General features: G+C 37.2%; 1 protein-coding gene across 2 annotated transcripts in view; it reads left to right on the forward strand.

Moving 5' to 3' along the window:
• The window catches only part of kcnj14 (potassium inwardly rectifying channel subfamily J member 14), a 43,546-nt gene that overhangs the window by 20,887 nt on the left and 7,764 nt on the right, over window positions 1–14,895 (forward strand). Inside the window, exons 2-5 of one of the 2 annotated variants that reach the window (XM_067449091.1) lie at window positions 2,477–2,548; window positions 2,735–3,103; window positions 3,217–5,587; window positions 14,143–14,460. In XM_067449091.1, the coding sequence (XP_067305192.1) occupies window positions 4,538–5,587; window positions 14,143–14,460 (1,368 nt within the window). In that variant the 5' untranslated portion in view covers window positions 2,477–2,548; window positions 2,735–3,103; window positions 3,217–4,537. Of the gene's footprint in view, window positions 1–2,476; window positions 2,549–2,734; window positions 5,588–14,142; window positions 14,461–14,895 lie in introns of both variants that reach the window. The other variant, XM_067449090.1, reaches the window with a different exon arrangement.

Below are 14,895 nucleotides of genomic sequence, written 5' to 3' on the forward strand. Positions count from 1 at the left end.
CACACACAAAAAATATTCTATAAGATTTTTTAAGCTTGTTAACTAACGGGACCTCAATTTAGGGTCTTATGATGATATTATGACAGTGTGAGTGTGCATTCAGGTTGAACATGAACACACTCACACTGCCCTGGGTTGCAGTATAGTGTGTAGAGGTTAAAGAGGTCAAAAGCTGGTGATTAAATACGGTGTGACATGTGCAAACACTCTCCAGATCCTTTAGTGAACAACACACATGGCATTTGATTGGCAAAAAAAGAGAAATATTTGTCTGAATATTTTAGCTTTCAATGTTATATTCAAAGCCATTTCAGTGTTATATTTAAAGCCATATTAAAAGAAAGAAAAACAAAAACAAACAAAAAACACAAAAAGAATAGAGATTTGGAGAGTTTTATAGAGAGGGAAATTATGTAGATTGGTGATTATATGTTTGTGAAGTGAAGTGTGTCATTTTTATGACACTAGAGAAACAGTGGAATTTTAATATATATATATATATATATATAATTACCGTACCCACTGTGTATATATATCCCTATCCATCATGGCCTCCTAATCATCCCCCTCTCCTAATTGGCTTAATCACTCTGTCTCCTCTCCACCAATCAGCTGGTGGGCATTCTGGTGTAATATGGCTGCCGTCGCATCTTCCAGGTGGATGCTCCACATTGGTGGTGGTAGAGGAGATTTCCCTTTCAATGTAAAGCGCTTTAAAGGTGGGGTAAGTGCTATATGGTAACCGTTGTTGGTATTTTAAATCACCAAAACAAACACGCCCCTACCCCCAAAAGGGTCTCGCCCCTATTTTGATAGTGCCGCCCCACACATGTGTAACCCAGAGACATCAAAGGCTATGGCAGAATCTCTGTGTATCTAATCCAGGTCGAATATTCAATAAAAAAAATGATACCTTCTATCACAAAAACACAAACCGTTCTTGTTAACAACTCGATAGTACACGAGCAAGACAGTCCAACTAACAAACATATTACAATTATGACAAAATTAGAGTTATAGCGATCACAAAAACACACACAAACCGTTCTCATGAACAACTCGATAGTACACAAGCACACAGTCCAGCTAACGACATTTTACAATTATGACCAGATTAGAGTCATAGCGATCACAAAATCACAAACTGTTCTCATGAACAACTCTATAGCCCGAGCCAACAGTCCAACTAACGACATATTACAATTATGAAAAGATTAGAGATAGCGATCAAACTGTTCTCATGAACAACTCTATAGAGCACAAGCACGACAGTCCAGCTAATGACATATTATACAATTATGACTGGATAAGGGTTATATAGATCATGAAAAGAGTAAGTAAACATATATTAGGAGTATAGTATCTTACTTGTCGGAGACAGTGTGTGAGCTGATGCTTGAAGCACACAGTGATGAGATTTAGATGCTCCATACGGTGTGGAAATGAACAGGTCTTTATCATCGCTGAAGTGAGACACAATACGATCGCAAATGGACTAACAAGCGAACATGACACACGAGCATAGTCAAGCAGCATATATTAAGCTAGTCCTCGGCTAATGTCAGTCATGTGTTACTCGTGTGTTTTGAATAATGACGTACACAGAGCGAGAGCGAGCGCTCTTCTCAGCATCAATAGTAGACACGCCCCTTACCTGCTGATTGGCTGCAAATTTGTTATTCCACTCTGCCCGTGTCCTTTTTCTAAAACGGTTTTGAAATAAGACTTACCCCACCTTTAAGTGCCTTGAAAAGCGCTTTATAAATGTAACAAATTATTATTATTATTATTATTATTATTATTAATAATAATATATAATACTATATATATATATATATATATATATATATATATATATATATATATATATAATATTAAATTATTATTATTATACTGTATATACACAGTGGGTACGGAAAGTATTCAGGCCGTCAGAAACTCAGACCGAGAAAGCAATTTTTCTCATTATTGTACACACAGCACCCCATATTGACAGAAAAACACAGAATTGTTGACATTTTTGCAGATTTATTAAAAAAGAAAAACTAAAATATATTACATGGTCCTAAGTATTCAGTCCTTTGTTCAGTATTTAGTAGAAACACCCGTTTTGATCACACCGTGAGTCTTTTTAGGAAAGATGCAACAAGTTTTTCACACCTGGATTTGGAGATCTTTTGCCAGTCCCCGCCAGGGTGCTGTGTGTACATTAATGAGAGAGATTTTATATATATATATATATATATATATATATATATATATATATATATATATATATATATATATATATATATATATATATATATATATATATATATATAATTAAATATATATATATATATATATATATATATATATATATATATATATATATATATATATATATAATTATATATATATAATTTGAGGGGCAGAGAAAGACATTTTTTTTAGGAAGACACTAATATTTTACTTTTTATTTTATCTTTTGCAACAGATTTATGCTGACTTAATGGGCAAAGAAAGATGGCCAAGGATGATCTATGCAGTTCGGTAACTGCCAGCATTGGTAATTTCCATTTGTTTATGAATCTATAACAAATCTGTAAGTGGAATTGTGACATTTTCTTGGAGCTGAATAATCAGATATAATCAGCATATATTGAGCATGTTTTCATGTCACATAGAGACATTTTTATTACTTTTATATTGACTTTAATTTCATATTGACTTTCATATCATGTTTTCTCTCCAGGAGTTAACAGAGATTGGGATGTCCTCAACACATAAACCGCAGACTCAAATAATAAGGAACGTGACAGGAGCCTGCCAAACTATTGTTGAGTTGTATTTGCTGTGGATATTTGCTACCACAAAAGTCAGTGTGAGGGCAGCAGATATTTGAAGATGAACCCATTTGTCACCTCTTACTTTAGAAATGTTTGTTTTCCACACTCCAATTGGCTGATTCTCTTTTGAGTGTTTTTTTTTCTGATTTCATCCTTTGATATGTTCCTGCGCAAGTGGGCTTTTAATGACTAGTAACCTTTTTTAAAGATTCTTTTTTTCTATTACATTCATTAAGCCTCAAACAACAGGTTTCTCAAAGGAGGTTTATGAAAAGGTAACATCACTTATCAGGTCTGAACTTTTGGTTCCTCAGTCACTTTATGAAATCTACGAAGGTAATGATTTGTGCTTCAGCTCATGCTTGTCTGGCCTATTGTTCACTTTTAGGGATATTTCAACAATTGTGTGTGCTTTTTTGATGACCAAATTGGACTTGGACTCTGAGGAAGATCTCAAAGCATCGCCTAGCATTTTTAAGCTTTTGGAGAGATCAAAGTACACCAACAGGTCATAATTCTTCTCACTCTAAACCTCTTCCCATTGTATATGTGTGGACTTTCTTTATTAGCTATTGTCCAGTTATAGAACTTAAAGTTTTTTCTAGAGCAAAATGATCCTTTCTTTTGGAGAACTGGGCTCTTGCCTTGAAACAGGATGAAACCAGACTGGAGATGGATTACGTGACTGTGACAGAATGCCACATGTGACTGTTCAATTTGTTTTAATGTCTAATTTGATTTAGAAATGGACTTGTTCTGTGTTCCATGGTTATATTTGCTCAATATCGAAGACAAATAGGTCACAATTGTGGCGTTTTAGGAAATGCTGACCAGTTTTCATATTAATTGCATGTCTCTCTTGTGTCTTTAAACATCCGTCCATTTAAATAAGGAAATGTGAAGAGGTCCTAGAGGGAAAATTGGTCTGTATATGCATGCTGTTATATGAATTTATTTCATTATTTAATTACACAGATATTTTCTAGACTAGAGTTTTAATGCATGTCAAAAATTTGTTCTTTTAAACTTCCCCTATATGTTCTAAAGCTTGAGACCTTTTCTCTTCATGTTATACAACTTATATATCAAGTTCCTTTCTTTCCTTCTGCATCTTTCTGCTCTGCTTGAGCTTCGCCTTGTTTGTTTGTGCCTTTTAGTTGCTCTGTTTCATATGTAGTGGCTATACATTGCGCATAGGCCGAAAGCAGCACCAATTTCCCTGTCTGGTCTCTGCCCACCAACTGACCTTGTCAAAGTTATTTTTAAAGCTGAGAAACTGCAATGAAACTGATTTTTTTTCTTTATTCACTGCATCTAACAACTTTGGAAATTTAAATCAAATCCAGGAATACTGGTTTATTGATAGCTGACTGCTTCCTATGGTGGACAGATTGCTCAAGTAGAGACTACGTGAATCTTCAAAAGAGGGACTTTGATGATGTCAGAGATGATCTCTAATGCGATTGTGTTCCGTCTCTGGGCAACGATTGGTTGCCGGGATCTGAATGACAATAAGGACTATTTCAGGCCATAAGCCTTGCTGTGGAATATAATCAACGACTCATATTTTGGATATATCTATACCACCACGAGCATTCTGACTAAAGCATCCCAATTTTTGACCCCACTTTGAACCTGGATTTATCTGGCAAACTCTTGTACGCTTCTTTTTTCCCAGACATTTTTTAGTCTGTCTGCTATCGCCAGTAATGGGGGCTGCTCGGGTGAAGCGGCGCTTCAGTGCGGTTGTGGACACACCTTTAGATGAGGAGGAAGTCATGAGACTGGCGCAAAGTGACGATGTCACTTTCTCCCATTCGGGCGGGCTTCCTTCTTCCAACTGCAATGGCAAAGTGCTCAACCTTCATCACAGCAACGGAGGAAGGAGTGGAGAGAGGGATGAGGATGATGATGTGGAGGAGGATGACGATGATGATGAAGAAGGGGGAGGGAGGAGGGGAGGAGAAGGAGGAGGGCGTGGCTTGGCACTCAAGGGGGAGTCTGGGGCAGAGGGGAGGTGGGGGAGGAGCAAGAGAGCATCCTCGCCTTCCCTCTCGCCCTCGCCGCCCCGCGATCGCCGTGGCCAGTCCCGCCGGCCCCGGCGGCGCTTTGTAGGCAAGGACGGGCGCTGCAACGTCACCTTCGTCAACATGAGCGAAAGGGGCCAGCGCTACCTCACCGACCTTTTCACCACCTGCGTGGACATCCGCTGGCGCTGGATGCTCGTGGTGTTCACCCTCTCCTTCTTGCTCTCCTGGCTTCTCTTTGGTTTCATGTTCTGGCTCATCGCCGCCGCCCACGGGGATCTGGCTCCCCTGGCATCATCTTCCTCTTCTCCTTTGTCAGTTTCCTCCTCTTTTGCTCCTCTGCAACCTGCCGGGGCTTCTGGCCCCGTGGAGACATTGGCAGAGACGGAGGAACGCTGCTTTCAGCAGGTGAACAGCTTCATGGCGGCGTTCCTCTTCTCTCTGGAGACGCAGACATCTATAGGCTACGGCTTCCGGAGCGTTACCGAGGCCTGCCCCCTGGCGGTGTTTGCTGTCGTGTTGCAGTGCATTGTGGGCTGCATCATCGACGCTTTCATCATTGGGGCGGTAATGGCTAAGATCGCCAAGCCCAAGAAGCGCAACGAGACACTGGTGTTCTCAGATGCGGCCGTGGTGGCCATGAGGGACGGGAAACTCTGTATGATGTGGCGAGTGGGAAACTTGCGCAAGAGCCACCTGGTGGAGGCCCATGTACGAGCACAGATACTTAAGGTCAGTGAGATGTGTGTGTTTTTTGGCTGAAATTTTGTTCTTGTATTGGTAACTATTTTTGTCTCCTTTAGACATTCTGCTCACTATAATACCTACTATGCACCTACATGTCAACTAAACCTCACTGGGGTATTAGCAGAGTATTAGCAGACTGTCTGCTTAATATCTGTTAACACTTTATTGTGATGGTCCGCCAACAAACATTCAATGGACTATAAATAACTTTGCATGTACATGTCAACTTGTTCCGCTAACCCTAAACCCTTGTTCTACTAACCCTGCCCGTAAGAGTCTACTAATACTCAACTAATACAGTAAGGCGAGTTAGTAACCACATTTTTGTCATGTCTATTTATTTGTTAAAAAATATAATATAGAATAAGTTCACACATTACATTACAGTTGGCATGTGACAGTATATATATTTTTAATTTAACGCTAATTGCTGAAGCTTTTATTATTGTATATTGTATTATCACGGTATTGAATTAAGTTACAAAAACGTGTTTTCACGTTTCATGTTAGTTAGTTCATGTTAAGTTCATGTTAACTAATTAATTAATTCTTCTTAAAGGGTTAGTTCATGTTAAGTTCATGTTAACTAATTAATTAATTCTTCTTAAAGGGTTAGTTCATGTTAAGTTCATGTTAACTAATTAATTAATTCTTCTTAAAGGGTTAGTTCACCCAAAAATGAAACTGATGTCATTAATGACATCACCCTAATGTCGTTCCACAGCCGTAAGACCTCCGTTCATCTTCAGAACACAGTTTAAGATATTTTATATTTAGTCCAAGGGCTTTCTGTCCTTTGAATGTAAGTGTATGCACACTTTGCTGTCCATGTCCAGAAAGGGAATAAAAACATAATCAAAGTAGTCCATATGTGACATCAGTTAGTTAATTAGAATCTCTTGAAGCATCGAAAATACATTTTGGTCCAAAAATAACGAAAACTACGACTTTTCAGCATTGTCTTCTCTTATTTTGGATCCTCAAATAAGGAATCAAACGGTCATGAATCATGATTCGGATCGCATGTCAAACTGGCAAACTACTGAAATCATGTGACATTGGAATCCTAATCAGCTGATTCATGACCGTTTTAATCTTTATTTGAGGAACACGGAAAAGAAGACAATGCTGAATAAAGTCGTAGTTTTTGTTATTTTTGGACCAAAATGTATTTTCGATGCTTCAAGAGATTATAATTAACCAACTGATGTCACATATGGACTACTTTGATGATGTTTTCATTACCTTTTTTGGAAAAGGACAGTATAGTGTGCATTCACTTACATTCAAAGGAATGAAAGCCCTCGTACTAAATCTAAAATATCTTAAACTGTGTTCCGAGGATGAACAGAGGTCTTACTGGTTGGAATGACATTGGGGTGAGTCATTAATGAAAGAAATTTAATTTTTGGGTGAAATAACCCTTTAACTAATAAAACCATTTTATATATATTTTTATTTGCAGAGTAATATTTCAATAAAAATACAAACATAGGGCAATTTCACAAGAATTCGAAATTGCTTCACCGCTGTGTAAAGTTAGTTCCCCTACGGGTCTGCGGCTATTACATTATGCTCTTTTCTCAAATATATTTACTTTTCAGTTTTTTTTGTTTTCCAAGTTGCTGTTATATAATCTATAAAGAAATTAATTGGTACTTGTTTGTAGTTTTTAGGGCCACTCAGACCATGCTTAAATTGTGTTTATAATTCACAATCTTTCCAAAAGTTTGATTATTTATTTGTATTAATTTAGAATTATTAATGAGCATAAAAAAACTAAATTATATGTATATATGTGTGTGTATAATTTATATGCCTTGGTTTCACAGTTCTATTCTTTCGGGCTTAGTTATATAATATTGTTGTGAGTTTAATACACAATGACAAGGTGAAAGATGTTTGTTTGAAATCTTTATTAAAAAATAAAAACATGGGGGAAAAAATCACATGTACATAAGTATTCACAGCCTTTGCTATGACACTCAAAATTGAGTTCAGGTGCATCCTGTTTTCACTGATCATCCTTGAGATGTTTCTACAACTTGATTTTAGTTCACCTGTGGTAAATTCAGTTGTTTGGATATGATTTGGGAAGGCACACATCTGCCTATATAAGGTCCCACAACAGTTAACAGTGCATGTCAGAGCACAAACCAAGCCATGAAGTCTAAGGAATTGCCTGTAGACCTCTGAGATGGGATTTAATCAAGGCACAGATCTGGGGAAGGGTACAGAAACATTTCTGCAGCATTAAAGGTCCCAATGAGCACAGTAGCCTCCATTATCCGTAAAAGGAAGAAGTTTGGAACCACCATAGCCCCTTTCACACTGCATGTCAGACCCGCAATATTCCCGGAACATTGCCGGGTCGCCTTCTGTGTGAAAGCAACCACGTCCCGGGATTGATTACCGAATTCGACCCGTGTCGGGGACCTAGTAATATTGCGGTATTCGACCCGGGACGAGCGCTGTGTGAACAAAAGCCGAAACTAATGCCGCAACGTGTACGTAGTTATCGTGCGACTCCTAGAGCTTGTTTTTTTTTAATAATACAACCCTGCAGTGCCAGAAGAGCTAGTCGGTGTTTTAAACGCAGAGAGTGTTCGTATACAAAATAAACTAAAATTAAACAAGCAGAAATGTGTGCAAACTGGACACAAGTCGAGACCACGGAGCTCCATACTATCCGCGCTGAAGCTGAGATCGCTTGCCAGGATGTCACGTGTCAACTCGACCCGGGACCGTTAAGCGTTGTGTGTGAAAGCGCACATATTACGGCATTTCGCTGGCAGTGTGAATGGACCAATTTTAGCGTCCCGGGAACAAATGCCTGGTCGCATTATCTGTGTATTTGCCGGAATCGCAGTGTGAAAGGGGCTCATGACACATCTTAGAGCTGTCCACCTGGCCAAACTGAGTGATCGGGGGAGAAGGGCCTTAGTCAGGGAGGTGACCAAGAACCCAATGGTCACTCTGACAGAGCTCTAGTGTTTGTCTGTGGAGAGAGGAGAACCCTTCAGAAGAACAACCATATCTGCAGCACTCTGACAATCAGGTCTGTATGGTAGAATGGCCAGATGGCACATGACGGCCCGTCTGGAGTTTGCCAAAAAGCACCTGAAGGACTCTCAGACCACGAGAAACAAAATTCTCTGGTCTTATGAAACAAAGATTGAACTCTTTGACCTGAATGGCAAGTGCTATGTCAGAAGGAAACCAGGCACCGCTTATCACCGAGCCAATACCATCCCTACAGTGAAGCATGGTGGTGGCAGCATCATGCTGTGGGGATGTTTTTCAGCAGCAGGAACTAGGAGACTAGTCAGGATCAAGGGAAAGATGAATAAGCACACAGCCTAGATTACAAAGGAGGGGCTACTGGACAACTCTGTGAATGTCCTTGAGTGGCCCAGCCAGAGCCCAGACATGAACATTGAACATATCTGGAGAGATCTGAAATTGGCTGAACTGTAAAAAAAAAATGAATGTCTCCAATTGAAAAAATGTTAGTGACTGATCACATCTAATTTTTTTAGTTTGCCAAATTAAATTTCTGTTGATTAAATTGCATCAATTCACAGAAATTAAATTTTACCAACTGAAAAATTTAGTAGGGCTGTTTCGAATGCCATTTTTTGAGCTTCGAAGCTTAGGTGGCAATCAATATCGAATATTCGAAGCTTCGGTGGGTGGGGCTAAATATATAATAATAGTGTCGGTTTGCATTTGTATCATCTTTCACGACTTCACGTTTCACTCTTCGGCATCGTAAATGTGTTGCGGCAGACCCAGTGGAGTGCAGTGTTGCATTTGGTGCAATATGATCAGGTGGCACACATTCTTTAAATATTAATAAACATTTAATAATCTTTTAAATAGAACAGTTTCCGGTACGCATTACACGGGCAGGTTTATGCTTCGAAAACGGACAGTGCACAAGTGATACAAAACACAAAGTCTGTTGAGAGCAAGAACTTTAATAAGGTATTAATAACGAACCTTTCTTTAAAACAAATGAATCCCAAAACAGAAATTAAATTAGTAACACACAGTGATTTCAATGAACTGTAATAAATAAAGAACACGGTAGCATGCTTATAAACAGTTGAATAAGAATAAATGAATTGTTTTTAAAATGACACAAAATGTAATATCTATTAGAATTAGTTTTATTCTATATAAGGGATTTATTTTGTCTTATTCTGACTTTTTGTTAATTTAAATCTTTAAAATGTGCGATGCTTTTATTGAAAGCATGTTGCTGTGTTTTTTTTAATTTATTATTATTATTTCAAGCATGAGTGAGAATGAGTCCGCGACGGAAGTCACGTGTTGAAAAAAAAAAAAAACGAATATTCGAATCTCAAAACTGAAAATCGAATGCCACCTCACCGAACGAATATTCGAATATTTGATTATTCTCGTACAGCCCTAATTTTTAGATGTGATCAGTCACTAGAAAATTTTCAAGTGGAGTTTTTTTTTATTTTATTTTTTATATGTATACACTGATGCTCCCCTTCCAAACTGATGGAGCTTGAGAGGTTCTGCAAAAAAGAATGGGTGAAACTGCCCAAAAATAGATGTGCCAAGCTTGTAGCATCATACTCAAAAAGACTTGAGGCTGTAATTGGTGCCAAAGGTGCTTCAACAAATTATTGAGCAAAGGCTCTGAATACTTGTGTACATGAGATTTTTTTGTTGTTTTTTATTTTTAATACATTTGCAAAGATTTCAAACAAACTTATTTCACATTGTCATAATAGGGTATTGTTTGTAGAATTGAGAAAAAAAATGAATTTAATCAACTTTGGAATAAGGTTGTAACATAACAAATTGTGGAGAAAGTGAAGCGCTGCATAATTTCCAGATGCACAGTATAGTATGTGTTAATCTCACAACATTTTATCCTGTCATAGAGTTAATGTGCATTTTCATTCAGCACGGCTCCTTTGTTTTTTTAAGTCCTCTTTTAAATCAGTTCTGTGATAGGACTTCATCTATTCACTTTTAATAGGCACTCTCCGTAACGCTTGATTACAATTCCTACTATACAATAAGACAACATGATGCCTTTAAAAGCTAAAGTCGAACAAATGATGATCATTCACTTAAATACCTGCTTGTTTAGTGACAGTAAGCACACAGCCCGAGCAGTAGATATGCTAAGATGCTTTATTTACATTGCTCTGCCGTGGGTGCGAGTAGAGAAAAAATGGAGTTATGTTTAATTTATATGGATTTGAGAAAGCAGCAGTGTGGAAGTAATGCATCATTCAAAATAGGCTGGAATTAAATTTATTTGGGCATTCAAGTGGAATTAATTAGACTGATGACGCTCTGAAAAGTGAACAGACATATGCGCTAAATTAAAAGACGGTAAAAGTGAATGGGTCCAATATCATTGGTCTTAAAAAATACAATGGTTCTCACGTCCATGGTTTGAACTAAGTTATAATGACTATTAATGACTGTATTAGTTAGCTTATGTACTAGCATAGCATACAGATTCTCAATTAGCCTGATAGCTTAGTTTATACACGTATTTCCACTTACCCTACATTGCATTCAATTAAATATGAATGAATTAATAAACAGTTTATCAAGCAATATAAATGTTCAGTTTTTGTGTATTATGCACTATATAGTAATACATATTTGTATTACTATAAAAGAATATCGTTCTTATGTATAACCAAAAATGAATATTTGTCTTATGTATAATCATTAACTAATAGTTGATAGAGACCCAATTTGTCATAACACATGCACATATCTCTTTGACCCATGCAGCATAGAGCCGTGTCGGAAATTAACAGGTTGATGGAACAGAATTCTTAAAATGCACTATAAAAATCTGAATTCGTAATGAGTAATTATTCACTGTAATTTAAAGTGGCCATGATTAAAATACTGTGCATGTTCATTATCGTTATATATCATATTACCGTATCTGCACGGCTACATTACAGTGATTTATACCTTTTCTGTGATGTGCATGTTGATTTCTGAATTAAAATTAATTTTGATATTTTTTGGGTGGCAACATGTGTAATGAAAGAAAAAAGCCCCATTTAAAGAATTATATTTTTGAAAAGAAAACCTTAAGTAATTTTCCATAACACAATTGCTTCAATGCTTACATAGATTGAAATTTTTGATCAGATCAAAGTCATGTGTTGTGACCAAGACCAAGTCCAACCCTGAAGGAACACTACCACTCAAAGATTATCACAGACTCTGTAATTGATGTGTTTGTTTTGAAAAAAAAAAATGCATCAAATTCACCAAAAGTGACATTTAAGGTGTTTATAATATTACAAGAGATTTCTATTTCACATAAATGTTGTTGTTTTGAATCTTATATTCTGGGGGGGAGGGGGGCTGGGTGAAGCATTCTGTTTACACAAATATTTGGCAGCACAACTGTTTTGGTAACACTACATTACCTAAGGTGAACAAAGATTAACAAATACAGTAACAAATGTATTGCTCATGGTTCGTTCATTTTAGTTAATACATTAAGGCAGAACACATGAGAAATGTGAGAGAGAGAGCAATTGAAAGATTAAAAGAGAGAGAATGACATCTGGATAGTTGGTGTAGGTAATGAGGGCTTGTTTTCTTCAACCTCATACTGGAGGTTTATAAGATTTGCAGAGGGGATTAACTTTACCAGAGCAAACCAACCATTGTCTCACTTATGTGTGTGTGTGTGTGTGTGTGTGTGTGTGTGTGTGTGTGTGTGTGTGTGTGTGTGTGTGTGTGTGTGTGTGTGTGTGTGTGTGTGTGTGTGTGTGGCCATGTTTTTGTAACATATGAGGACACAAATGTGTAAAATGATGTTTGTTTTTATGACATATGGGGACATTCCATAGGGCGTAATGGTTTTTATACTGTACAGACCTTATTTTCTATCCCTCTGCCCCTAAACTTACCCATCACAGGAAACATTCTGCATTTTTACTTTCTAAAAAATACTCATCCTGTATGATTTATTAGCATTTTGAAAAGTAGGGACAATTTCCTCATATTTCACCCTCTCCTTGTAATACCTATGTCATACCTGTGTGCGTGTGTTTGTGTGTGTGTGTGTGTGTGTGTGTGTGTGTGTGTGTATGCGGGACCTGGTAATCCCTACGTTATGGGGACAAAATGTCCCCACAAAGATGGCAATATCCGAAATCCTTGTCCTTGTGGGGACATTTTTAGGCCCCTATGAGGAAAACATCTTATAAATTGCACAGAAGGAGTTTTTTTGAGAAAGTAAAAATGCAGAATGTTTCCTGTGATGGGTAGGTTTAGGGGCAGGGGCAGTGTAGGGGGATAGGATGTACAGTTTGTACAGTATGAAATCCATTACGCCCATGGAAAGTCTCCATAAAACACGACGTGCGTGTGTGTGTGTGTGTGCGCGTGTGCGTGTATGCGTGTAAGAGAGAAAGAGACTTAATTTAACGGCCTGATTAAAAGTATTTGTGTCAGTATGTTTTGTTTAACAATAAATTAAATCTTGATGTTTATCTTAAACATGTAGATCCGAATGGCATTGTGTAAGTGTGTATATGCTTGTGAGGATGGTGTTTATGTTTGTCTACAAAGCACAAACTAAAGTAGATGGTGAGATTTTTGGCATAAAGATCAGACAAAAACCCAAAGAAAAACTCTAATATTTGTTATTGCCTATTGCCTAATCTGAATTAAAAAAAGACTGAAATAAAATACATGAGCAAAGACAGTATGCACACACATGCAATCATAAAGACACTGTTGTTTTCTGTAATTTTACAGATATGGAAAAAAAAAATGGAATGGAATTACAATTATGTGATGGAACCCAATTACAGCTGTTTGATGACCACTACATTTATGTGCAGCTCAGTTTTGGACCAATGAGATAACGCTACACAAATTTCCATAAAAGAGCGTTTATTGCTTTTTATCGCTTCATGTCAATGTATGACACAATAACTCAAGTCAAGTCAACTAGGTCGATGAAATTACGGATGAATATGTTTTTGTTTTTTGTCAAGACGTGACGTAAAAGACAATCCCTAGCGATAATTAAGCCATTTTAATTAGAACAGTGTTGACTTAAATATGAGAAGATAAAAAGTAACACTGCTGCAGGATATTAACAATGCTTTAATAATGTTAATGGGAAAAATATTGAGTTTATGCAAATTATCCTTTTTTTTATTGAATAATACAGGATATATATTTTAAAGGACTCAAATTATCAAATTTTAGTTTGATAAATCTTTAGTATATTTAAATATATATTTAAAATGTTTCAAAATGGTAGAAAAAACTATAATGTTTGGTATGTTATGGTTTATGTTATGGTTTTTGCATGGCTATTATTGTCAGCTAAAATGTCTTCATTGACAAAAAAAAAAGACTATTTTAGTCAGAATAAAATGGATTACTATTAATAAATATTATATGACTAAATAATCTAAATTTCCTAAAGGACATTTCTGTCAAACATACACCAAACTGTGTGAAATGAACATTGCTTTTGACCTTTGCTGCAGCCACGGGTGACCCCTGAGGGTGAGTTCCTGCCATTGGACAATGCCGACCTCAATGTCGGCTTTGACACTGGATCAGATCGCATCTTTTTGGTGTCACCTGTGACCATCGTGCACGAAATTGATGAGGAGAGCCCTTTCTTTGATGTGGACAAACGCACACTAGAGGGAGACAAAGAGCTGGAAGTGGTGGTGATTCTGGAGGGCATGGTGGAGGCCACTGCCATGACAACCCAATGTCGGTCTTCATACCTGGCCTCTGAGATCCTCTGGGGTCACCGCTTTGAGCCTGTGCTCTTTGAAAGGAAGAACTGCTACCAGGTGAGAGGCAGAGAATAGAGAAATGTGATAGAGTGGAAATGGAGTTGTAAATGTAGAAGCATCAGATGGGACTCATTACAGTGTTTGTAAGGCAGCTTTGTGTTGATGTTTCAGATAGTATTCGTTTTAAACCCCCCCAACACTAACTTATGCAATTAATCCAGCCCCATTTATCATAATAGAATCCATTTCAATTTATTGTTAATAATTTAGATTTTATGTAAGTTTTTTTACTTTTTATAGAAAATTAAAATGTGAAAATCTCCTATTGCCTTTTGCCTATTGCCTATTGCCTCTATTGGCTTACACCAATAGAGTGATCACTATTTAAATCCTAAAAAACAGCCATGACATCCTAATTCTGTTCACATACTCAGTTTTGATTAGTCGGTTTTTTTATGGAAGATTGTTCACGAAAAAGGTAATTGCGACTTT

The sequence above is a fragment of the Pseudorasbora parva genome, chromosome 7, assembly GCF_024679245.1.
Source record: "Pseudorasbora parva isolate DD20220531a chromosome 7, ASM2467924v1, whole genome shotgun sequence".
In the NCBI taxonomy this organism is placed as follows: Eukaryota; Metazoa; Chordata; class Actinopteri; order Cypriniformes; family Gobionidae; genus Pseudorasbora; species Pseudorasbora parva.